The sequence below is a fragment of the Chrysemys picta genome, chromosome 5, assembly GCF_011386835.1.
Source record: "Chrysemys picta bellii isolate R12L10 chromosome 5, ASM1138683v2, whole genome shotgun sequence".
Taxonomy (NCBI): Eukaryota; Metazoa; Chordata; order Testudines; family Emydidae; genus Chrysemys; species Chrysemys picta.
In genome coordinates, this window is record NC_088795.1 from 82,041,988 (window position 1) to 82,069,054 (window position 27,067).

At 41.8% G+C, this 27,067-nt stretch overlaps 3 protein-coding genes across 10 annotated transcripts in view; 1 reads left to right on the forward strand and 2 right to left on the reverse strand.

The window, feature by feature from the left end:
* The window catches only part of LOC101951371 (EF-hand calcium-binding domain-containing protein 6-like), a 102,733-nt gene extending 101,241 nt beyond the window's left edge, over positions 1-1,492 (reverse strand). The window contains exon 1 of one of the 2 annotated variants that reach the window (XM_065596790.1): positions 1,384-1,492. The gene's annotated coding sequence lies outside the window, so the exon portion shown is untranslated. Of the gene's footprint in view, positions 1-720; positions 929-1,383 lie in introns of those variants that run through there. The other variant, XM_065596789.1, reaches the window with a different exon arrangement.
* Positions 1,493-3,905: 2,413 nt separating this feature from the next.
* SLC25A4 (solute carrier family 25 member 4) lies at positions 3,906-10,212 on the forward strand. Its single transcript, XM_005281989.4, has 4 exons — positions 3,906-4,311; positions 8,268-8,754; positions 9,362-9,502; positions 9,814-10,212. The coding sequence occupies exons 1-4, from the start codon at positions 4,201-4,203 to the stop codon at positions 9,969-9,971; spliced, it is 897 nt and encodes a 298-aa protein (XP_005282046.1). The 5' UTR covers positions 3,906-4,200; the 3' UTR covers positions 9,972-10,212.
* A 3,815-nt stretch (positions 10,213-14,027) lies between these two features.
* CFAP97 (cilia and flagella associated protein 97) overlaps positions 14,028-27,067 on the reverse strand; it is a 49,506-nt gene continuing 36,466 nt past the window's right edge. For all 7 annotated transcript variants that reach the window (XM_065597930.1, XM_065597934.1, XM_065597932.1 and 4 more), the window contains 2 exons: positions 19,116-19,266; positions 14,028-15,922 (listed from right to left, as the gene is read on the reverse strand). In XM_065597930.1, the coding sequence (XP_065454002.1) occupies positions 15,795-15,922; positions 19,116-19,266 (279 nt within the window). In that variant the 3' untranslated portion in view covers positions 14,028-15,794. The remainder of the gene's footprint in view (positions 15,923-19,115; positions 19,267-27,067) is intronic.

Genomic DNA, 27,067 nt, shown 5'->3' on the forward strand with positions numbered 1-27,067 from the left:
GTGCTGGGCTTAGGTGTGAGACGGACATCTAGGTGCCTAGGCAGTGGTTCTCAAACCCCCCCCCCCCCCCCAGACCACGTGAAAATTGCTGAGCAGATCACTTAATGATCTTTCCAAATGTTAAAAGCAACAGGGAGTCCAGTGGCATCTTTAAGACTAACAGATGTATTGGAGCATCTCACCACTATACAGATGCTCCAGTATATCTGTTAGTCTTAAGGGTGCCACTGGACTCTCTGTTGCTTTTTACAGATCCAGACTAACACGGCTACCCCTCTGATACTTTCCAAATGTTGTTTGTATCATTAGCTAACTATTGTAAAGTGCTTTGGATAAAAGCACTATATACAAGAAACTTAATAATAATTAACTTTTTGTTCTACAAATAAAAGCACACAACTCATATTTTCATTTCAGTAGTTTTATCTTTCTAATGTGATGGATGGGCACTCTCTCCCCCACCATGGTAGCCCCCGAGCTGTGGCTGGGAAGGAGGAATGTCTCTCTCTCTCCCCCCCCCCCCGCAGCCCCCAAGCTAGGGCTGTGAAGGAAGTGGGTCTTTCCCACCACAGCAGCCCCTGAGCTGAGGCTGGGAAGGAGGACCATCTTTCCTAGGCAACCACAGCCCTAGAGCTGGGGAAAGGCACCTCTGTCTCTGGCCACTGAAGTCTTACACATCCCAAATTCCCCCTCCCTTCACCGCACTGCCCACCACCTCACCTTATATGTGCATCTTCTCCAGGCTCCATGCAGCTAATTAGTGGAGGCATGCCTGCACGGCTCTATTAATTAAGTGGGTGGCCCTTCATTCACTTCTGGGTGGTCATCCAGGTGCGTACCTTAGAGGGAACTATCTGTAGACCACCTGACTAGAGCTCACAGACCACCACTGGTGGTCCATGGACAACAGTTTGAGAACCTCTTGCCTAGAGTGAGGCAGCAATGTGCATGCTCATAGGCAGAAACATAGGGAGTTTTTACAGTGAAAACTTAAGCAGCGGGTGAGCTTAGGCACCTACAGAGTTAGGTAGAAGCAAATCAGGGGTTTGTTGATCTGGGGTTTAGGCACCTAGGTATCTTTCTGGATCTAGGCCATTATACTGCCTAGAAAAAGTCAGCAGGACCTCAGCTCTTACTGTTAAGTTCCAAAACATTCTTAGTTTAATTCCACAACTCAGCAAGTCCTTTGGTGTTAAAAGGGGGGTTAATGATGACTGAGGTACCAGAGAAAGAAAAAATGAAGGTTAAAAGACCAGCAGCATTGAAAAGCAATAGTGGTTGCCTAATTTTTTCCTTCACCAGCTGTGCATGAAACTAATTAACTCCACCTGTGGAGTATCACTATGCTTTCTAGTTATACAATTATCATCTGACATAACACACCTGTGGGCTTCTGTGCTCAGGTACTCACAGCTGTGGCTCTCTGCTCTGTATCAGCGCTTTTACTTGTGGTGGCTGTAGTCTTTGATAGGAGTCTATTCTTCCCATTGTCCAGTAGCTGTGGAAAAAAGAGTCAAGTCAGTTCAGTTGGGAGCCCATGCTGGGTGGGATGCAAGATGCTTCCAAAGAAGTGGTTCTGTTTGGAGTCAGAGGTCTTACAAATATCCTAGAACTTATAATTGTGAAAAGAGCCATCTTTACCTTCTGGGTGTGTTGCTGTATGTTCTTCAGCCCTTGACAGTATTAACACCTCAGGGTTTCAGCTAACCACCTGCAGGGAATAGGAAGGGATTTCCCCCCCGCCCCCCATGTTTTCTGGGTTTTTCTTTTAATCTCCTTTGTCTGAAGCAGCTGGAGATGAGACATTGGGCAGGGTGGCACTGAGCACTCTCTGTCTTAGGTCTTGGGGTCTAACTGATCGCCATACATAGGGTCAGGAAGGAGTTTTCCCCCAGGTCAGAGTGGCAGTGACCTTGGAGTTTTCCCACCTTCCTCTGCAGTGGTGAGGGCAGGTCAATTGCCAGGATTATCTGGGTATATGTCACTTAATAATTTCCCTGCTATTGCTGGGGCCTTAATGCACCTCGGTTCCTTCTATTCTCTGCCTGTGGCTAGTGTGGTTTCCTGTGAGCTGTAATACTTTGGTCTGATTCCAGTGGTTGGGCTTAGTATACTGGCAGGTGGTGTGCGGGGTGGTGTGGTTGGTGGCCTGTGATACGCAGGAGGTCAGACTAGATCAGTGGTCCCCAACCATTTTGTGGCCAGTAGCACATTCATGTTTTCAGAAGAGTGGCAGGCGCCAACAATTTTTCAAGGCTTATTTTGTATTTATACATTAAATAATATGAAAAACATCATATTTAATATTACATAATATATGAATCCAGAGAAAAGAGAGAAACCAGAGAGAAGCTGCGAGGACAGAGAACACTGGAGCCCACAGCCCAGAGTTCTCTGTCCCCAACAGGCGCGGGGCCCTGGCTTCTCTCCCCTGCTGGGCATTAGGTGGGCCCCACGCCTGCCGGGGACAGAGAACACCGGTGCCCGCAGCCTGCAGCCCCGGAGTTCTCTGTCCCTGGCAGGCGCAGGGCCACGGCTTCTCTCCCCTGCTGAGCACTAGGCGGACTGCGGGTGCACATAAATGCCCTGGCGGGCGCCATGGCACCCATGGGCACCAGATTGGGGACCACTGGACTAGATGATCTGGTGGTCCCTTCTGACCTTAAACTCTATTACCTTGGCGAGGGAAACATTCTTAAAGTAGCTGGGGCTAGAGGGAGGGGGATCAGCCACAGGGGCTCACTAATCCAGTTTAGTGTTTCATTGAGGAGAGGAATTTGATTTGCATTAAGAGAATATCACTATGTAGGGAAGGTCAGCCTTTTAGCTGCCAAGTTAAGGTGAAATTCAGTTCTACTAATTATTATTTGTATTTCATGAGCATCTGCAAATCCCAACTGAAACTCATATGCCATTGCACTGGTACTCTACAAGCCCTGCAGTGCTTATCACAATCTAAGGCCCCCATTCTGAAAACACACCTGCTTAACTTTACAAGAACAAGTAGTCCCATTGATTTCAGTGTGTAAGCCTTTGCAGGATCGGGGTCTAAATAGACAAGTCACACAAGGGATGGGCAAAAGTATTATCCACATTTTATGGATGGAAAAGGGGACAGTGAGGCACAGAGAAATTAGTTAAGAATCAGGTACTGACTGCACAAATTGTTCTGCTGTTTCACATTTGGTTTGGGTCATGCACTTGAATTTCCCAGTGCACGTGCTCCCTAGAGTCCCCCTCACTCCTCCCTTCCATGTAAGTGATCCTACTTAGCCCACTCTGCCAGTTATGTTCCTGTCTCATGCAGGGTCATCTATCCTTAAGGGTACAGTGAGGACACTAGCAGGAAAAGTTTTCTCTTCTCTTCAGGAAATCTAGGATCAGGGATAACATGTTAGCATTTGAAGCTATGTCAGACTTTAAGCAAGGTGTTAAATCTTAAAACACTTTTTGTCCTCCACGTAAAAGGCTCTAATCCAAATTCTGCAACTCATGTCTCAGCAAGCCACTGAGGGTCACTATTATATTTATATCAGCTTCTTTACCCTATCTTACAAAATATCCATAGAACCCAATTAACCAGGCTGCACTGTTGGTGTGCATCAGTAGGTACCATGTCTCTGTAAATCAGATGCAGTGTGTATGTGTGCCTCAATACAGACAATAACAGCCGTTAAAATACATGTGCTGGTTTATGATAAATTTTTATCGGACTCCCAAACTTCCCTTGATCTGTCCGTTATTCTCCGTGGGCAGCACTGGATGTGAACGCAAATGGTTAACACACTCCGAAGTATTTTTGCAGCCCCCCCCCAGTCCCATCCTGTGTCTCCACTGTGCTATTAATACAGCAGGCACATGCTCTGACATAGCGTTCTCCGGCAGGGAGCAGATAACTTTAATTTGCCCTTTAAACGTCCCTAGCACAGGGCAGCCGCACCGCCCCGGCGGCCTCTCTGGAACAGCATGGCGGCTTTGCCCCTGTGCCCTCTGATGACTGGGGGGTTCCTAGCCAATGTGTGTGCCCCGGGGGACCCTCCTCTTATCGCGAGAAGCAGAGGGGCTATAAGTAGGAGAGACGCGCTTCTCCCTTTGGAGCGCGGCGCAAGAGGCTGGCTGGGGGCAACTGGGTGGGGAGGTGCGCGGCAGCATCTGCTTTTACAAGGGGGCTCTTTGGGGTTTGTCTGAGCGAGTTCCAACATGAGTAACCAAGCGATCAGCTTCCTTAAGGACTTCCTGGCTGGCGGGGTTGCTGCTGCTATTTCCAAGACAGCTGTCGCTCCCATAGAAAGAGTTAAATTGCTGCTGCAGGTAAGGAGCGGGACGATTTCGTTCAAGCCCCGGTCTATGGACTTTGGTAGAGCAAACGGCCCGATTGACTTTGCTTGTCGCTAGCGTGCATGGCTCTTTGCTTTAAAGGCACCATGTAACTGTAAACGCTGCTAGCGAATGTGTGAGTGGAAATTTAGCAACAGGTTGTCTCTTATCAGTCTCGGCTCGTGATTGTCCAGAGAGCAAATCTAAAGGGGCTGGGGGCATGATGAGGTTCAGTGCACTGGGTGGTAATCTACAAAAGGATGATGTGTATTGCCCTGGGCTCTTGCAAGGAGTCTTCCTTCCCTGGGTGGCAGGAGTGTGAAGTTTGACTTGGAAGCGGTGCAGGAATCCTAGTGTCATATGGGCAGAAGCCTGAAGTGCCTAAATATGGCAACTGGCTTCGGGAACTCTGGTTACGCAAGAGCAGCACCGCTTCTTTCCCCTGGCTCTGTTTATAGCCGGGATACATGGGGACACTGAGCGCGGGGGGTGGAAGTGGCCTCAAATCAGTGCTTAATTTGTGCCAGGGCTTGGAAGTTCATATCCCCAGCAGCTCTGGGCTTGCCCCCTCTGTTATGAAAGTGTTTAAAAAAGATTTGCTTTAGCTCTGGCACCTCATTCATTACAAATTAAACTTCAATGGTCAACATCGTTTTCAGGGGCTTGTTGGCTGGACGATAAGACCGGGGACCCAAATATGCTAAGAGTGCACTTACTATCTGACTTGCTAAGTAAAATGGAAATGTGAAACTCTAAAGCAAGGCTGTACACTTGTATGAGACTAACATACTTCTGTGCAATTGGATAAGCTTTCTGGAAGATGTCTTTCTGTTAAAGTTTCAGGATCCTCCTGCAAATGCCCTTCAGGTGTCTCCTCCTGTAGGCAGTTTCCCTTTGACCTAATAATGTAATGGTCTTAAAGAAACTGGATTAAGATTGCATAAAACAGGTACAGGCTATTATGTTGAATGGTAAGGTTATGAAAAAAGGCTCCATGTAATCTTCCAGAGTAGATGAAAGATGATAGATCTCCTGGTGAGAAGCAGAATTTTCTAAGAACATAAGAATGGCCATACTGGATCAGACCAATGGTCCAGTTAGCCCAGTATCCTGTCTTCCAACAGTGGCTGATGCCAGATGCCTGAGAGGGAATGAACAGAACAGGGGAATTATTGAGTGATCCATCCCCTGTTGTCCAGTCCCAGCTTCTGGCAGTCAGAGGCTAGGGACACCAGACCATGGGGTTATGTCCCTAAACATCTTGGCTAATAGCCATTGATGGACATATCCTCCATGAACTTATCTAGTTCTTTTTTGAACTTAGTTATACTTGTTGCTACAGGGGTGTTGTGAAGACCAAGAGTTCCACAGGTAACCTGTGTTGTGTGAAGAAGTTCTTCCTTATGCTTTTCTTAAACCTGCTGCCTAGTCAATTTACTGGGTGACCCCCTGGTACTAGTGTTATGCAAAGGGGTAAATAACACTTCCTTGTTCGCTTTCTCCATGCCATTCATGATTTTATAGACCTCTACCATATCCCCCCTTTGCCAAACTGAACAGTCCCAGTCTCTATAATTTCTCCTCATATGGAAGCTGTTCATAGAATCATAGAATATCAGGGTTGGAAGGGACCTCAGGAGGTCATCTAGTCCAACCCCCTGCTCAAAGCAGGACCAATTCCTAACTAAATCATCGCAGCCAGGGCTTTGTCAAGCCGGGCCTTAAAAACCTCCAAGAAAGGAGACTCCATCACCTCCCTAGGTAACGCATTCCAGTGTTTCACCACCCTCCTAGTGAAATAGTTTTTCCTAATATCCAACCTGGACCTCCCCCACTGCAACTTGAGACCATTGCTCCTTGTTCTGTCATCTGCCACCACTGAGAACAGCCGAGCTCCATGCTCTTTGGAACCCCCCTTCAGGTAGTTGAAGGCTGCTATCAAATCCCCCCTCATTCTTCTCTTCTGGAGACTAAACAATCCCAGTTCCCTCAGCCTCTCCTCATAAGTCATGTGCTCCAGACCCCTAATCATTTTTGTTGCCCTCCGTTGGACTCTTTCCAATTTTTCCACATCCTTCTTGTAGTGTGGGGCCCAAAACTGGACACAGTATTCCAGATGAGGCCTCACCAATGTCGAATAAAGGGGAACGATCACGTTCCTCGATCTGCTAGCAATGCCCCTACTTATACAGCCCAAAATACCATTAGCCTTCTTGGCAACAAGAGCACACTGACTCATATCCAGCTTCTCGTCCACTGTGACCCCTAGGTCCTTTTCTGCAGAACTGCTACCTAGCCATTCGGTCCCTAGTCTGTAGCAGTGCATGGGATTCTTCCGTCCTAAGTGAAGGACTCTGCACTTGTCCTTGTCAAACCTCATCAGGTTTTTTTTGGCCCAATCCTCTAATTTGTCTAGGTCCCTCTGTATCTGATCCCTACCCTCTAGTGTATCTACCACGCCTCCTAGTTTAGTGTCATCTGCAAACTTGCTGAGAGTGCAGTCCACACCATCCTCCAGATCATTAATAAAGATATTAAACAAAACCGTCCCCAGGACCGACCCTTGGGGCACTCCGCTTGAAACTGGCTGCCAACTAGACATGGAGCCATTGATCACTACCCGTTGAGCCCGACGATCTAGCCAGCTTTCTATCCACCTTACAGTCCATTCATCTAGCCCATACTTCTTTAACTTGGCGGCAAGAATACTGTGGGAGACCGTATCAAAAGCTTTGCTAAAGTCAAGGAATAACACATCCACTGCTTTCCCCTCATCCACAGAGCCAGTTATTTCATCATAGAAGGCAATTAGGTTAGTCAGGCACGACTTCCCCTTCATGAATCCATGCTGACTGTTCCTGATCACTTTCCTCTCCTCTAAGTGCTTCAGAATTAATTCCTTGAGGACCTGCTCCATGATTTTTCCAGGGACTGAGGTGAGGCTGACTGGCCTGTAGTTCCCCGGATCCTCCTTCCCTTTTTTAAAAATGGGCACTACATTAACCTTTTTCCAGTCATCTGGGACCTCCCCCGATCGCCATGAGTTTTCAAAAATAATGGCTAATGGCTCTGCAATCTCACCCGCCAACTCCTTTAGCACCCTTGGATGCAGCGCATCCGGCCCCATGGACTTGTGCACGTCCTGTTTTTCTAAATAGTCCCGAACCACTTCTTTCTCCACAGAGGGCTGGTCGCCTTCTCCCCATACTGTACTGCCCAGTGCAGCAATCTGGGAGCTGACCTTGTTCGTGAAGACAGAGGCAAAAAAAGCATTGAGTACATTAGTTTTTTCCACATCTTTCTTCTTGTTGCTAACATACCTGAAGAAACCCTTCTTGTTATTCTTAACATCTCTTGCTAACTGCAACTCCAAGTGTGATTTGGCCTTCCTGATTTCACTTCTGCATGCCTGAGCAATATTTTTATACTCCTCCCTGGTCATTTGTCCAATCTTCCACTTCTTGTAAGCTTCTTTTTTTGCGTTTAAGATCAGCAAGGATTTCACTGTTTAGCCAAGCTGGTCGCCTGCCATATTTACTATTCTTTCTACACATAGGGATGGTTTGTTCCTGCAACCGCAATAAGGATTCTTTAAAATACAGCCAGCTCTCCTGGACCCCTTTTGCCCTTCATGTTGTTCTCCCAGGGGATCCTGCCCATCTGTTCCCTGAGGGAGTCAAAGTCTGTTCCATACCCCCTAATAATTTTTATTGCACTTCTCTGTACCTTTTGCAATTCTAATCTTATCTTTTTTTGAGATGGACCACCCAGAACTGAATGTGGTATTCAAGGTGTTGGTGTACCATGGGTTTATATAGTGGCATTATGATATTTACTGTCTTATTTTATTCCCTGTTTCTTAACTTTGACAAATTGGGGTTTGTTTGATACATTGTCCAAAGTAACTGTTGCAATCTCGTCTCTGTGCCCTTCTCTCTCTCACTTAACAGGTCCAGCATGCCAGCCAACAGATCACAGTTGACAAGCAGTACAAGGGAATCATGGACTGCGTGGTGAGGATACCCAAGGAACAGGGCATCATTTCGTTCTGGAGAGGCAACCTGGCCAATGTCATCCGTTACTTCCCCACCCAGGCCCTCAACTTTGCTTTTAAGGACAAGTACAAGCAGATCTTCTTGGGGGGAGTGGACAGGCACAAGCAGTTTTGGCGCTACTTCGCAGGGAACCTGGCCTCTGGAGGTGCTGCAGGAGCCACCTCCCTCTGCTTCGTTTACCCTCTGGATTTTGCCAGAACCAGGCTGGCTGCTGACGTGGGCAAAGGAATGAGTGAGAGGCAGTTCACAGGGCTGGGCAACTGCATTAGCAAGATCTTCAAATCTGATGGCCTCAGAGGGCTCTACCAAGGATTCAACGTGTCAGTCCAGGGCATCATTATCTATAGAGCAGCCTATTTTGGGGTCTATGACACAGCCAAGGGTAAGTGGAGGAGGAGGGAGCTGTGATTACTGAGAGAGAATCCAACAAATATAAGGATGGTCTGCTCCAGTGCACCCTGCCTTGGGCATTGGCTTTCAGGACTTAGTTAAACTGCAGCTTTGTTTACATTTATATAATGGATTATAAATATTACAGCACACTTTTGAAATTCCATCCTGTCCGTTTTGGTTGATTCCCTCATGTCAGGCTTTTGTTTCTTGTTTTTGCAAACTCAGAGCCTCCTAAAACTAAGTTTGTAACTTCACTCTTTCCAGCATGGTCAATTTTTGTGTGTTTTTTGTTATTGAATTAGGTTATAAGAAGTTTAAATCCTGCTACTGTAGTGCAGTTCTGCAAGGAAGCTGTTATGGTCAAGGCTAAATGTTCTAAAAGCTAACTCTTGACTGACTTTTAAATGGCTGGACTGAGTGAAGACTGGATGATGCTGAGCAAGATGTGGCTGAAGGAATTGGCTGTGGGGAAAAGTCCCCTCGACTTACCATTGATCAGGCTCTGTGAATTAATGGAGTCTGGGGTAGGAATGATTCTCTCTCTCCCTCTCTCCACCCCTTTGTACTCATATTGTTGATTTACTCTTGATTGACAGGTATGATGCCTGATCCCAAGAACGTGCACATCGTAGTGAGTTGGATGATTGCCCAGTCAGTCACCGCTGTAGCGGGGCTGGTGTCCTACCCTTTTGACACAGTCCGACGTAGGATGATGATGCAGTCTGGCCGAAAGGGAGGTAAGAACAAGTCTTCACCTGCAGTGGCGTAGCTGCAGAGATTATCTCCCCAGCAGGACATGGTTGAAATTTAAGGCATTATATATTCTACAGGAAAATCTATGGCCTTTCTACTAAAATAATATATTGGAATAAATTGGTCCTCACTATATTTGATTGGTCTTTCAGATTGTTGTGAAGTACTTTGCTAGAGCTGTTTTTTGTTTTAAATATATTTATTAATTTAAAATCCTCTAGGGAGCACACTTCTGATTAATTGAACTGCCTGTATGATTCAAGAGTTTCTCAGGTGTACCTTCTTGTCTCCACAGCTGATATTATGTACAAGGGCACAATTGATTGTTGGAAGAAGATAGCCAAAGATGAAGGAGGCAAAGCTTTCTTCAAAGGCGCCTGGTCCAATGTGTTGAGAGGCATGGGCGGTGCTTTCGTATTAGTATTGTATGATGAGATCAAGAAATTTGTCTAAAGTAAATAAAATTATTCTGTTCAGTTGTGTAATATACTACTTGTGGTTTAATGGACAACAAAATATTTCCTAGGGAAATTGAGATGGCTGTCATGGGGCAAATCCAGTTCAGAGAAGGATGCATAATTGTTTAATGGTTGTCCATTGGATCATAGTTAAATTTTGAATGAAAAGTCCTCAGATACTTATATTGGAACCTGTTTATATATTAAATATCTGCACAAGATCACTAATATACTTATTCCTATGACTAGAGTGCATTTCTTGATGATTTTGGTGGCTTACATGCTAGCTATTAAGAGTTCACATTATTAGTTTTTAAAGAAACCAAGTCAAGATCAAGTACTTATTTGTATTAAAGTGAATGTCTCTAACTACCCAACAGCATCAGGGCATTCAAAACACACATGGATGAAGAGCATGTTTCTCTTATTAGGCTGGACTTCTTAAAAATCTGATATTAAAGTGAAAAAAGCATGTTTAAAATATACTTGCTTACTATCTGTAAGCACCAGGAAATAGGTTCTCACCCACTGCTGTCTCACTGAATAAGCCCTCCCTTAAGGTAAATGAGGTCCTAAATTCCTCCTAATATTCCAACAAACTTTGAAAGACTGAAATTCTCTGTTCAAGATTAAGTGCCATACATGTCTTTACAAAAAGCAAAATTATTAGTTGTCTGTTGGATTATACTTAATGTTCAATTGAACCAAAACAGGAAAAAAAAATTGTGTGCTAATCATATTCAGTTACTTTTTCTCCAGTTCGGTTTCCAATACTGCTCCATTTTTTAAATGATCCATGCTTGCAATAAGTGTTCTGCACGTACTCTGTATTTTAGTACACAAGTACACTTCAGATAGTAATATCCACACGCATTATTATTAATAGTAAAAAACCTGTTTTAGGATGAAGCATTGGTATGATTTTAACCCTAAAACACCTTGCTAGTAGAGCTGTAGTAATTGTGGAGATAGTGACAACTTAAGTCACTAGTTTCAGTAGCTTATAATTTTCCTGAAAATTTACCCTGAAATACAATTCTCTCAGGATTATTCTCAACTAATTGTAACACTTTTTTGCAGGGGGTGGGGAGATAGACTGCCAGATGGAAGTGGTGGTGGAGAAATCTGAGTTATTAAGAATCTTAGAATTTGTAGGTGTTGAATTGAAACTGCAGATATGGTATAGAGATAATGCTCAATGAGAATAAGCTGTGTTCTGCATTTGAAAATAAGTGCCTGGGCAAGGACTAATAATTTAAGACTGTGTACCTCATGCATATTCTAGTGATCCAAATGCACTGTCTGATATAGCCATCCAGCAAGATCACGATTAGACTTTCCAGACAGAGGGCTCTTTTTAATTGCCAAGTGAGGCAAAAAGACTGGCATACTTGCTTTGTACTTTTTCACATCTTAAAATTGGGATGCTAAATACAATGTTCAGTGCACCTTTTTGTATGAAATTAAATGCAAAAAAGTCTGCTAGAACTTGCTATGCTACAAAGCTATAACATGGATACCATTTTGTAATAACAGGTGTGTGTACGTACACACACAAGATTTTAGGTAGGTTTGTTTGGTATGGAGCTAATTAATCTTGGGGAAGCTGTAGTTTACATTTAGGAGGGAAATGCCCAAAGTACAGTAGTGTGCTCATTGTGTGACCTTGAGTAAGTCACCTTATTCTTCTGCGTTCATGAACCCTAATGAGAAATGCTTTTCCTATTTTCAGTCAGAATCACCAACTGCATCTGTACTGAACTGTCCTGTATATTTACTCATCACTAATTCTCAAACTGTTAAGGATTACTCTTTGACATTTAATGTTCAACAAACTTTTGGCCACTTGGTGTATTTTGACTGATCACCCACAGGTTTTGGTCATGCTGAAGGAGTTAGAAATCACTTTAATTTATAAATAGCACTTGCTGTCTACAGAAGTTGTGTTATTAGCTGTTGCTATGATGCTTGCTTGAAAATGCTCACCATGCTCTTGGAACTAATACACTCAAGGTTGGGCATATTCTTAACTGTGCCCTACATGTTCAAGATTTTGCTATTTATCTGCTGAAAAATAGAACTGATGCTTTTTTCCCCCCCTTTCTAATTTCTGAAGAATCTCCCTTGATTTCAAAACAAAATGTCTTTGTCCCTTGCTGAGATTTATTCTTAATAAGGAACTGTGCACATTAAAACTTATTTCAGAGCTGCACTTCAGCTTTTTAAACTTCTTTAAAATTCAAAATGAAACACAGCTTTGAGTCTGGTTCCCACAGGCCAATATTAGGAAAAACTGGACCTGCACTTCATTATTGCCATAACTCTGCTGATGGTTACACCTTATAGATCCTATCTCATGCTAGTTGCACAAGTGGGTGATGCTTAAACTACCACCACTTCTTTTCTCAAATCTTGCCTCTGGACCTAAAAAGCCAGTGGGGAGAAACAGAACAGAGGGATATCTGCACCCCACTAACAGTGAGCCAATCCTACAGCACCCACTTGAGCATACAAACACCCCTGGACCACCAGTCCCCATCTTGTGTCCAGAGCAATGAAGACCTGATCCACTATGGCTCATGTCAACAAGGGGGCTTCCTCCTCTGCTCTAGTGTTCGCTAATCCCCCCCTTGGCTGGAGCCTGGCTGCAGACTCAGACAACCATCTCTGTTTTGGTTACACTTGTCATATTTTCAAGCTTTAAACTAGAAATGAGGACATTTTATTCAAAATGAAAGTTGATTGACATTCTCAAATAAGTCTGGAAGCAGAGAGCAGCTTTCCTGTATTTGTGCATTTTAATTTGCTTGACCCTATAGTTTATAAGCAGCACTTGTTTCCCAAATGGTCAGATAGAAGGTCTTCAGTTTTTGCCAGAGAGTATTAACAGGAAAGACTGAAGATACTGTCTTGAAAATATTCACACTTCAAGCAGCATATTCATAATTTTGGGAAGTGCTGAGAGTTCTGCATAGGCACCAAACAAAAAATGTTTTGGCTTCTGTTGAAGCCAAATGCACTGTGCATACAATTTAAGTTTCAGATACTCCACACTCCTGCAGAAAAAAAGTCTAAAATTATTACAGTACTCACCTTTATGCTATATATAAACAAAATGGTAGTGGGAGAGAAGTACCTGTCTCAGGCACTTTATCTTTAATTCATAATTTGAGAACAAAGAGACAGGAAATGTTTGGTAAGTGGTTTCTCACATTATTAAAAGGAATGGGGAAAGAATCGGCTTTTGAGAGAAAAAACAGCCTTCTTCCAAAAGGAAAATGGGGAAGATCGTCTGAGGAGATAGTGAAAGACTATCTAGTAAAGAACACTGAAAATGAGGTGAAAGTTTGAAGTGGGACTATTACTATAAATATCCCAAGGCAAAAGGATTTTCAACCAATGACCCAGGACAACAGACATCATAGCTGAAGATTTCAAGTTTAAAAAAAAAAATCCGTAACAATCTCCGAGAAGTCTAAGCAGAACGTATAGTTTCCTTCATCAATGAATGAAGGGAAGTTATATGGAGAGGTACTACTGAGAAGGTGGCCATCATGAGGAAAAATTCCCTTTAGGATAAAAAAGGAATTACATTTAAACTGCCTGACAGATTATTACCCATGACTTGCCAATAAACCTGGTTTTAAAAATAATCATCCATGAGTGAAAAAGAAAGAAAATCACAAAGCTCACATTTGATGCATTTTTGCACTCCTGTTTCACTAGCTAAACTGATAAACAGCCAATTTCTCTCAGTGTCCTTTACAGTTGCTGGATAATAAACCAACATAAAATGCTCTAAGAAGCTTATGCAATGATGAACATACATATAATTCATGTTAAATATTTTACTTCTTACAATTTACAAAAGGAGTGACATACAAAACTGACAAATTCCCCATACCACATTCAATCTAAGCAGCTGGGATGATTAAAACTAAGCCCATTTTGTTAGTTTTTTCAGAGAAAAGAATTGCTATAGGAACACTCAAAAGTGCCTAGTGTACCCTTGATATTATAGTTTATTTGTGTCTCATTCAAAAACAAATAATTTAAATGGTGAATAATTTTAATCAGCACAGTTATACAAATAATTACAGCAGTACTATTCAAAGAACACATTACAGTCACAATGAAAGAACAATACATTTCAATTATAGCTTTTTTCCATACTACTGTTTAAAGTTAAGAACTGTTAAAACATTGTCAAGCATATAAAAATTTAATCCACAAAAGTCAGCAGGTTCAGAGGTAAAACTTCTTTAACCCATACAGTTCTGTCAAGTTATCAGAGAGGACCAAAGAAACTAGATGATCCTGTGTGCCAAGTGTATCACAATATTAAATATTCAAAAACTTATGCCATTGTGCTAAACATGGAGAGAGAAAATGGATCTGACTTTTGTAGGTCTAGGTCTCGATACTATTAAACAAAGAAAAATCTTTGTTAAATAGAAAGACCCCCAATAGTTCTGCCATAAGGGAGTCAGGACAACAAGCAAAAGTACAGTAGTAACTAGGGATAGCAGATCATAATTCATGCTCTTTATGAAAGAAAATCCTGCGGCCAGTGACCAAATGGCCTGTTGCAGTTTAGATATGGAAATAAACTACATCACATACTGCCTTCCATTACCACTTCCATAAAATCTTACATTTATTATGTAACGGGAAACTGTTGCTAAGGTTGGTCTGAAACTACTTAAGAGATCTAGTATAAAACATAACATTAAAAATAGAAGTTAAAGATGCAAAACTTTGGATTTATCCATATATTTTACTTTGTCCTCTTTTCTAATTCTGGTTGCTAGTATCTCTCAAAACTTGGATGCTGTACTACTAAATTTATTTCCCACAGCTCCATATCTGTTCCCACTAGTGAGCCAGGGCAGAGGTCTGCAAGTAGTGCCATCACTAAAGACAATGGCTATTAACCCAGTTTGGGGAATAGTTGAATTTTCTGTTTTTATTGGACTTCACATTAGAATTTCACTTCACATTTATTCTCCTATCCAACAAACATTTCTACCCAGTACAGCAGGTTCTTTTTTCCTTGTGCGTAGGTCCATAAGTCTGGAAAAGACATCACTTCTGACCCAGAATGAACACCACTTCTTTATTCAGCTAGAATGATCTGCAATAGTTGCAGAAGAAGACACTTCCTGCATCCTCAATATTTTAGTTCACTCACATGAAAGGAAGTGTTACTGCTGTGCAACCAGAATGGCTTTGTTGCTGCTACAAGGTAGATTTCCTCCACTAGTCTGCACAACATTCAGATATTTCTATACCCTCTTCCTGCATCATAAGAAATAAAACATATAGATCTACTTTTTATCAAAAACATTCCCACAAACTGTAATAAAAAGAAAACCCTTTCAGCCATTATTGCATGACCTAGAAGTTCTGAAGACCAAACAAGGATGAAAAATTAGGACCATTTACAAACTAAACACATGCTTGAAAGTTTATTGCAAAATTAAAAAAAAATAATTAAAAACATTAATTTTTACATCTTGGAACCAAAGCGCAGCAATTGCATCCTTCACAAGTATGAACTTCTTTGTGCTTTGCAAATAAAAATAATTCGCAATTTCAATTTTCACCTCTCGCTTTTATAAATACATCCTCTCTCAGGAAACACTGATTAAAGTGAAATTGTCCATTTAAAACCAATTTACAAGAAATTACACCACACTGCAGTGCACTTTAATCAGCAAACAATGATGACAATATTCTTGCACAGAGATAATCTACAAAAGCAATAGAAATATAAGTCTGGCGATCAAGTAAGAACTCTGGGCAAAGTACAAATAATTTATAACCAAGCAGCACGAACATTAGTGGGCTTAGGTCTCCGTAACGCCCCACTAGATGCATCAGAAACTGGTCTCTCAGTCCTATGACTGACTGTACTGGATGCACTAGATGCTCTTGAAGCTCCTCCTATTAGAGAATATAAGGAGAACATATATCAACAAATGATCTTGTTATATTGGATGCCTGGATAAGGTAGGAGGCCCTATTGCTTCCTTTCCCCCATACTACCCCAAAGAACTGTTGTCATGGTTTTTCTAGGGTTTGGGGGCCAATCCAGACCAATGAGGGGATGTGTCACTGCCTGCTCTGTAAACCTGGGTGCCTCAAAATGCTTTACTGCTGTAGCTCCAAACCTGGGCTGCTCACAATCAGCCTACTAGCACGCAGGTCACACCCTAAGTGTCTGTGTGCTATACAGCCCTGGTTCAGCAGCTCTGACCTCAGCAGCCTCTCTACAGCCCCCCTCTGGCTTCCATCAGACTTGGTTACAACCAACAAGAATATGACCCCAATGTACTCCCAGTCCCAAATTTCCCCAAATTGCCCTTGCCTGGACAACTCAGAGAAATAATAAGGTCCGTTGCTCTTGTAAAGAGAGACAAAACTACATCACATCTTATTAACATAAGTAGGGCCAAATACACCCCTTCCTTTAAACACAGCACTGTGCTGGTTTATGGTAAAAATGAAATAAATTTATTAACAAAAATATACATAGGATTGAGTTCAAGTAAAAGGAATGAAGATAGAAAGAGTTACAAGTAAAACAAAACAAAAACACACTTCTAACTGTCTAAAACTTAATCTGGCAAGATACGGGCTTTGTTCAAGATGGTTTCTCTCATCAGTCATTCTTTTTCCCAGCCATGGCTGACTTTCCCTCAGTCAGAACTTTCCATAAGAGTACAAGGTGCTGGCTTCCCTTGTTGTCTTAGGTGAAAGATCTTTGCCAAAGCAGGTTGCTCACCTATATTCAGTTTCCAGAGACTTCAACTCCTTCTCGGTTGAAGGACCCATCTTTCTCAGCTCACAAGAGCTCTGTTCCCTTGTGTTTGTTTAGTGATGGATGCCAAAGATGGTTTCTGTCTTTGAATTTTGAAAGATATAAGCAATGACTATTTCAAGAGAAAGGATAACCTCGTAGGATTCGTCCTTTCCTGTGGGCTTCCCATTCCCTTGTACGATTTCGATGAAAATGGACCTTCCATTGTTTCTGATTCCACCATGTTTAATTTACATAAGAAATAAATATAGCTGACATTTCCTCCTGTCTGGGCAGACTATACCACCTAATATCAATGAGTACCCATAATTCCTTACACAGTATTAATACATACACGTGATTTAATATCATTGTGAAAGGTAATTAGTTTTCAAGAAAAGACCTTGCTCTATACACTTGTATAATACAGTAATATTGTATGCAATCAGTTAGTTCAATTGCTTATTACTTGAGATTCAGCCCCCCTCTCTCTTCATAGCTCAAATAAAGTTCCTCTTCCCTGCTGGGGGTGAAGCTATGCTGTCTCTTCCCCCACTTGTTAGCTTGATAGCTTTGTTTATCTGATATGCAAACGTGCCTCCATTGTGTTTGCCTGACAACCAATCTGGAATAGACATGCTGACCCCCAACCACCTGTGAGCGTTGATGGTTGTTTATTGCACATGTAAATTGCAATCCCACTGTCTCTGGTCAACCCTTCTTCATTTGTATTCAAGACCTGGACAGACCTGTTTACAATTCCCCTGAACTATCTCATTTAAACACACTTTAGTCATAAATCCAGCAGTGTTGCCAACCCTCACCACTGGAAAATCATGCGTCAGACCCTGCCCCCTCCCCCCAAATCATGAGATTAAAAAAAATCCTCATGATTTTTAAGCCAATGAAATGTGGGTTCTCTTTATTTCCCTTTTGGTTTCTGAGCCTTTAAAGTGCTCTCAGGTCACACGTCTGGCTGACTGCAGGAGCCCCAGCCACCTAGGTCTGACAGCAGGAGCCTCTCCTTGCAGGAGTCTTGGGAGGAGGGGCTCCCACTATTAGCCCTGGGGTGGGCTGACAGTGGGAGTTCCGGCTGCCCAGGGCGGGCTGGCAGCGATTTCTAAGTAAAATTATTAAGGCTGATTCATGATCTTGAGCTAGAGCTCTCAAATGTCAGTTCCCCCCCCCCCTTCTTCCCAGCTCTGGCTGAAACCCCCCCAAAAACCTGACATTTGAGAGTTCTATTGTGAGATCATGAGTCAGGTTTAATTTTACTTAGAAATCACATCTCTTGCGATTAATTTGTGAGAGTTGGCATGTCTGATACCCATTCCATACATACACCATAGAAAAGAATTAATGATCAGTAAGTTATTCGTTTTCAAATTATACCCCAACAAGCCATATTTTGTACAAAGATTATTACAATCATGTGCAGGGTATGAATACAGGGGTTCTTAGTGTCACAAATGTCATTGCCATGTTTGCTGCAGACCTCACAAGAAATTAAAAACAAACCTAAAATGGTTTGAGTAGTTTAAAAGTAGTCCGGACAAACCATTCAAGAATAGCGTAGAACCTCAGAGTTACAAACACCTCAGGAATGGAGGTTGTTTGTAATTCTGAAAGGTTCATAACTCTGAACAAAATGAACAGGAGTACTTGTGGCACCTTAGAGACTAACAAATTTATTAGAGCATAAGCTTTCGTGGATGCATCCGAAGAAGTGGGCTGTAGTCCATGAAAGCTTATGCTCTAATAAATTTGTTAGTCTCTAAGGTGCCACAAGTACTCCTGTTCTTTTTGCGGATACAGACTAACACGGCTGCTACTCTGAAATCTGGTTGTTCTTTGAAAAGTTTACAACAGACCATTGACTTAATACGGATTTAAAACTTCACTATGCAGAAGAAAAATGCTGCTTTCCCTTTATATTTTTAGTAGTTTATGTTTAACATAGCCTTGTACTGTATTTGCCCTTTTTTTTTTTTCCCCTCTGCTGCTGCCCGATTGCATACTTCCGGTTCCAAATGAGGTCTGTGGTTGACTGGTCAGTTTATAACTCTGGTGTTCGTAACTCTGAGATTCTACTGTATGTTGTAGATAATCTTGCTAACGCAGAATTGTTTAACAAGATGAGTTCTTAGAAATTAGATATGGTAAAGAGTAATTATACAGATAATACATAGTTCATTTATTTTTATATATGAAGAAAATGATGTATTGTTCTTAAAGAAAACTACTGAAGATTCTTCCATTCTAACAGGAGGGAGAAAAATCGCTCTGAGTGCAAAAATAAAGTATAATGCACACAAATGCCATACCAGGTCCACTTACTTGAAGAGCTAAGCTGGCTTAGAGCGGACTTTCCTCGTCTTGTGGATGGTGAAGAACTTAGATAACCCATATGACGCTGATAGTCCATCAACTGTTCAGAACGCTTCATACCAACTGTTGGTTTCACTGCTTCCAGTCTCTTTAGAAGAGCCTTAATTTAAAAAAGCCAGTTTTGGTTAAAGAAGCTATAAAGAAAATATTCACAAACAAATTAATTTATATTTGTATAAATCACAACACCCCACAACTGAAGTGTGATCTATAACTCTACACTGAATAAGTTAATTACCAGTGAAGTGATTCAGTCTTATTCCATCCTTGGGTCCATTTTTTCCCCCCTCACTCTTTTTGTTAAGCATATACACCTCTACCCCAATATAACGCTGTCCTCGGGAGCCAAAAAAATCTTACCGCATTATAGGTGAAATCGCGTTATATCGAACTTGCATTGATCCGCCGGAGTGCACAGCCCTACCCCCCCGGAGTGCTGCTTTACCGTGTTATATCCGAATTCGTGTTATACCGGGTCATGTTATATCGGGGTAGAGGTGTATTAAACTCAAATACTACATTTATTTTAAGTCCCTAAATTGTGTTTTTCACTGCACACTATATACAAAATGTGTGTCTGTATAGCCATTTAACTGTACTTTGTGTTTCTCAAAAACAAAATTAAATAAACCTATCACTACATAGGGAGAGGGTAAAAAGAGTGTGATTGTTTCAGACTAGTTTTCCAGTGAGTGGCATAAGCAGTTATGGAATGTCAGCTATGTCAGCTTAAGTGCAATAAATCTATTAACATACTATAGTTTGCATATGGGAACCTGGAAATGTGCATTGAGAGAGCACAAGAGAGAAAGGACAAGTAGTTTTGGCTTAGATGTAGTATGTCATGTGTTTGCATCACGTGCCAGTCTGTTCATCATCAAATGGAAATACCTAGGTAAGCAAAAGGCAAAGGAAGGACTTTGGCTAGAAATAGCAACTGCTTAAAGCCAGTTGCAAAACATGAAATGTTAGACTAGTCTCTAAATGTTAGATCCAACTTTGTACATGATTTTATCACCATCTCCTACACAGTTGCATAATTTTTTGACCTGTGACAGGAATTATAAATTGATCATTCACTAATCCTGAAACTTTAAACTGTAAATTCTCAAAACATTTAATGAAATAGTCTACACAGGCAGGCTAATATAATGAACTGATATTCTTCTGTTAAAAGACAAACATGTATGAATTTACATTCTAATAATTGTATACGGTCTTTGTACAATTTACATACCAGGAACATCACAGTAACTTCAAGTATGCCTTAAACTTCATAATGACTGTTTATCTACTGGATATGTCCACATTACTCAAGAGTTAAAGGAAACATATGTTTGTTTTTAACATTACATTTTTATGTATCAAATGTATTTCAAGCTGTTATGCATATGTTCAGACAGGGAGCAAAAAAGCAAACAATTTTAAAACATGCATCTTTCACAAGTAAGAAAGATGTTATTTTCCAAAAAAATTAAAATGAAGACAGATGAACATTATTGAAAATATTAACCCTTATTTATTGAGAGATCAGATACAGATTTTAAAGTGGTAGTGGCAGAGATTTCACTGATTAGGATTTGAGATAATAACATTACATTCCTCATATTTTAAATCCTGATTAGGATTTGAGATAACAACATGACATTCCTCATATTTTAAAATACATCAACACCACTCCTTACTCTTAAGAACTTGTATTGCAGCTATCATCATTTTATCCAAGACAGACTTTAGAAACAAAGCTAAATCAATGAAAAAAAAAAATTAGGTCAGTGCTCAGCAAATCAAGGCACCATGCTGTTTTCCCCTCATCTCTGAAAAACAATGCTAATGTAGTATATCTTTTCCTGGGCTAGCACAGGCTGGGACAGCAAGCAAGAGATCTGAAAAGGTTATAAAATGGATTTTTTTTCTCCCCCCATCACCATGTAAGATTAAGTAGATTTCAGATACTGGATTTAACATAAACAGGAGAAGAAAACAAGTGAAAGTTTTGTTATCTTCCAGCATTACTGCACCTTTCTATTCACAAAGCCTTGCACTGATGAGTAAGATTCTTCCCTTTAGGAACAGGATCTACAGATTTCTGAAGAATTTCTAAAGCACAAACTGTAAACAGCGGAAGCAAGCACTGGATCACTGACATTTGGAAAAATGAAACAAAACAGAAGTAGTATAAAAGATTGGTGCTGCTTAGTGGCTTAAAATGAATGGCGTTAATTCAACTTCCACCACAGTAAGTGAGCACTAAAACTAGTCTGGGTACTTTTTTTTTTCAAAAATTCAGTATATGTTCTTCTAAAGCCATTCCGAAGGGGGAAGGGAGAAGTCACAAGTAAAATTGAGTATCTAGCTCCATAAAGTTCAGTTTAGAGGAAAAGGTTAAGCTACTACTTTCCCTTGTCTTATGTTGCTCTTTGGATCTCTGTAGGCTTCAGTTTCACCATCCATTGAACTCCAAACAGCTGACCGTTGTGCCTCAACAGCTGTTCAAGTGTATTTATATTATGACGTCTCGAATTTCGTTCTTATTAGAACCACACTATTACTTTGCAGAGCAGAGAAAGAACAGAAGGTGCATTTGAGGACAGCTTCTTTTTGTTCCTCTGCATGGACTAATTTCTAATTTTTTTCCATTGTTAAAGTGGCATTAATTGGCTCTATACTTGTCAGTTAGTTGTAAGTAACTGATAAGCTCCAAAGTTCTTTCATCTATGACAAAGACTTAACGGAACTTGCTAATTATTTTTGTGAGTAGGAGCCACGGGCAGCTCAATGAAAGAAAGCTGAGAAGACAAACAGCAGCATGAGCGAAAAGGACAGTTTGAATATCAAAAGGAACCATTATTTACAGTACCTTCTCTAGCTTCAGTGAGTCTAGCCAGTCTATAATCATTATTTTTATTACTGTAGCACCTAGAATCCCCCATCCTGGACCAAAGACCCCGTTGTGCTAGGCAGGCACTGTACATACACAGAACAAAAAGACAGTCCTTCCCCCAAAGAGCCTAAAATCTAAGTACATGCTATGATCACAGTTATCCTACTTCATGTCGTACCTATTTGCATGGCACAAGCAATAGTGCTAATATCTGTGTAACAATCCAAGCAGCGCTGTAACTATGACATTTTAGCACCCAGGATGAGCAAGCATATTTGTGTCCCCTACTGCTTCCCTCCCCTTCATTTCTCTGCCCCATTTTTCCACCCCCACAGCTTTGCGCCCTGGGAGTCTGCCCTGCTCTGGTAATGGCCCTGAATCCAAGAGCCTGATGTTCTCTCCTAGTGAGGGAAAAGCTACTACAGGAACTTCTCCATGTGGCAGGATTTCTAATGTTGGGAACTGCTGCCTGGATCTACACCTGACCTTGGGCTAGATCTGGACTCCTATCACAACGTTGCCTTTAGACATAGGTTTTTATTATATTACCAGATTAAAGGAAAACCTAAATATTTTATTTTAGAAAAACAACTATGAAGCACAAAGCCCTAGGAAGTATCCCCCTTTGCTCCAGCCTCTGAGATTCTGCCTGCAGCTCAGCTTCTGAGGTCCTGCTGTATTCCACATTCCAGGAGACTTTGTCCTACAGCAATTGCATTCTGTTGATCTTTTTCCTTTGGACAAATGGGCTAGTGAGTTAACAGAGCACTCTCAGCATTGTTCCTGCTGCCCCTTAGATGTAATCACCAAGGCTAACACTAACAAACAACAGCCTTAAAAATCTACAGTCCTCTATTTGACATCTATTCTCTCTCCAGCCTACCCAAAATGCTGCTACTAAAATCATCTCCCACTCCTTCCACTTCAACCCCATCACCTCAAGTCCTTTCACTAGTTTCCTATCTATTCCTTAGCAAAGGTCAAACTCTTCATCCTTACCTTCAGGGCTCTACACATCTCTGCTCTTTCCTACATCTCAGTTTCTAGCTTCTTGCACACCACATTTTGGTTGCTCCTCTCTAATGATCCCTTGTCTCCTCCTCATGACCTTGTGCCTTTTTCAGGGTGCCCTCAGCAGCTGGGACTGCCTCCTTCTTGTGCAACAAGCAATCTAACTTTCCTTCAGAAAACACTTCCTCAAAACTCAGTCTTCAGCTGGCTTTCCAACCCTTCTCTGCTCTAGCACTATCTACTAGAAAAAGTAAATAAAAAGTACCTTACCTACCTTGTCTCTCTCATAAAGCAATGCAGCATTTGCAAGAAAGCCAGATTGTATAAAAACACTCTCTCAACACCTGCTTCTCAATGCCATCATCTCTCCTCACTTGCCCTACCCTCTAACCATCATCGAGTATTGTCATCAAGTTATCTACAGAAGAACCTGGGAATGGAGGGTGTTCGTAACTCTGAACAAAACGTTATGGGCTGTTCTTTCAAAAGTTCACAATTGAACATTGCATAGTAACATTTCAAAGCTGTATTAAGTCAGGAAAAAAGATGTTTTTAACCTCTTAATTTAAATAAAACAAGCACAGAGACAGTTAGTTTATCTTGTCAATTTTTTTTAAACTTTCCCTTTATTTTTTTAGTAGTTTACATTTAACACAGTACTGTATAATATTTGCTTTTTTTCTTTTGTCTCTGCTGCCTGATTGTGTACTTCTGGTTCCAAATGAGATGTGTGGGTGACTGGTCAGGTCGTAACTCTGATGTTTGTAATTCTGAGGGTCTACTGTACCTAATTCAGACTGTAAGCATCTCAGGAAGGACAGGGACTCTGAGTTATGTGTTTATGAAGTGCTATGCACATTAACTGTACTGTAAAAATAAGGATTCTTACATATCAATAGTCAGCATCAGTGCAAGCTTCCCTGCACTGCTCTCCTTACCCAATATACTGTAACTGTTCTGGAAGGTATCATTTCCAAAGCTGAGAGGGTGGCTCTGACTAGGCCCATTCAGTTTCCTCCAAGGCTTCCAAATGGGCGAACTGATGCAAATTGTGATGGCCATTTATCTACCAGGAACTGGGCTGAGCAAACCAGCTCATTAAATGCAGGCCACCTAACAAGTGCCAGATGGTAATGATTTCTAATCATGATCAAACAGAGACACATTTAAAGTAGCGAACTATGTGTTTATCCCATTACTTTAGAGAACGTGAACTGATTCAGGGACTAGATGGTTAAGTATCTGTATGCTGGTGTTTTAAGGTCTCTGATTTATAGCAGGGGCTGGTAGCACTGCCTAGTAAGATTTCCCAACATTTCCCATTATAAGACCTTGTTTCAGTTGCACTTTGCCAGATTTTAACCATTCAGGCTGAAATTTCCCACGACAGGAGTTGGTCTCTGGCTGAATCTTTTTGGAAACTTGCAGCCAAAATGTCTCAGCCATTTCTGAGAATGAGGCTCAGGAAAATACATGGTTTTTTTTCCAGTGTTAAAAAAATATGACCACCTTTTCTTTGGAAACCTTTAGCAATCTCCTGCTTTGGAGCAGGGATTTGAAATTTGGCAGGTGGTGGCCTGTGTGTCAGGGACTGACCTTGTGCGGTCTCTGTAAAAATCCACCAACATTTGGCCAAGTTATATAACTTTTTTGGGGGGGAGGGGGGGAGGGGGGAAATCACAGTTTGAACATACTCAGAGACTTGTTAGAGCTTAACAGCTAAAATCTGAAGATTTCATCTTTCCTGAGTATGCTCAAGCTTCTCACAGCTCCTAATGCTGACCAGACTGCAGCTGCACTGTCCTCAGAGCGCCTGAAGATGTCCCGCCAATCAAGGGCTACAGGGACTCAGAACTTTCCCCGTAATTGCTGTTTGAGGCCAGGGATGGGCCAGGCAGAAGAACCTAGACCAGGGAACTGTGCACTCAGTGACCCCCTGCCCCGCAGGCAACATGCAGGGAGAAGGCATCTGATTCAAATGCAGAGGGCCAAAAGTCAGGTCTAGGCTATTGCAGGACAGCAGATTAGGACAAGGCAGCTGGGTAGCAGAGACTGGGACTTGCTAGGCAAGGAGACTAGTTCTAGGTACTGTGGAGGGAAATGATAGAGTCAGGAAACCAGTGAGTGGAGAGAAAACAAATCAGATGAAGAGTGGCACTGGCAGGGCAAGAAGCCTGAGGGGGGAGGCTGGGTGCAGAGGAGGGAAGGTTGGGCAAGGAGACTGGGAGCAGGAGCAGAGGTGGGGGAGTCTGGAGGAGTCAGATTAAGACAGTGGGCAAGGAGACTGGGATTGGGTTGAAAAGCCTGAAGACTGGGATGAACTAGGTGCAGAGAACGGGACTGGACTGAGGAGTGAGTGGTGTGGTAGAGACAGGACTGGGACAGGGAAGAAGGGATGTGTGTCAAGCTTGGAGGGGGGGGGGGGGAAAGAATGGGTAGACAGAGTCTGTGCCCACTAGAGAACACTCCCTTCCAGAGCCTGGAATGGAACCCAATATTCCTGACTCATCATTCCTCTGCTGTTAGCAGATACCTGTGAAATCCACTGGTAGAAAGTGTCCCATCCCACTCTGGTGCTGGTCCACATGAGTCTATGAGGTGAATCTAAAGGTTCCAACCCTGCTTATGACCCATGTCAGTGTTAATATGATGCCACATGATGGAATCTCGGGGGGCGGGGTGTCTACTTTTAAACCCTAGGAAATTATATACAAATATAAAAGCTATGTTAAAAGGGACATTATGAAGGTTACGAAGTCAAACACACAAAAGTTAGGACGTGCTAGAATTAAGGTTGCCTGTGCAACCTTTATTTGGCTCCCATGTGCATATGCATTATGATACAGTCTTTAATTGCATGATCATATACTATTTTTTCCCCACCTGCTCTAGGGATGAATCAAAGTTGCGTATTGAAGTACTGGGACCCCTGCAGAAGATGGAAACTGTGTAGTGAATGAGGCAGGAGATTTCAGGAAGAGAGGGGATGGTCCCAAGGTTAAGGCATTTGAATGTGACCTGGAGAACTGGATTCTACCCCTGCCTCTGCCACAGAGTGATTAAGTGATGCTAGGCAAGTCACTTAAACCAAAAACTTTTCACAAGTGATCACTAACCGTCTGGGTGTCTGACTTGAGACCTGGGGTCTGATTTGCTTAAGTGCTGAGCACTCACAGCTGCAACTGAAGTCAATGAGAGCTGTGCTGTGAATATCTGAAATGCTATATAATGCTAAACACTCTGAAAAATCTGGTCCTAGGTATCTCAAATTGGGCACCCAAAATTAGTGGACACTTTAGACCTTAATCTCTCTACGATTCAGTCTGCCATTTGTAAAATGGAATAGTAAACCCCCTCGACTCCAGCATGTGTTGTGAAAATAAATTCATTAATGCTTGTGAAGCATTCAGATGCTATAGTGATGAGGACCATGGAAAAGCCTATGAGGAAATTAATAATTCAGTCTTCAGAGCAGGGTTTGAAAAATGTGCAGTAAACACAGCATGGGGCCACACACCCCAAACAATTAGGAGAAAAAAAATATTGAAAAGTTGCCCATTAAGTGAGCATCGTCCATTCTGTGCACTGAATGAGCTAAGGGTCCTGTACAAAAAGAAACCAAAACCAATATCTCATAATTCATAGATATAAGGAGGCTGCATTAAAGGTTGCACAGGCAACCTTGATTCTGGTATTTCCTAGTTTTTGATGCTTGACATTGCAACCTTAAAAATGTTCCTTTAACATAGTTTATGCAGACTAGTAGTTTGCATAATAAAATAAACTTCCAACTCGTAAGGTACTTTAGGATACATTCCAGCCTATAGGCTTTAGCATGTTGACAACTGTGTACTACGATTATATTCACACCACATCTGGTTTAATCTGTGTCAATACAGACAGATATATACCTGCAGAAGTTAAAATAAAATTAACACATAGCAGCAATGTTTGTTCCACATTCCATTAGGAAAAAATAGGTTGGCAGACAAAAGAATATGCCAGA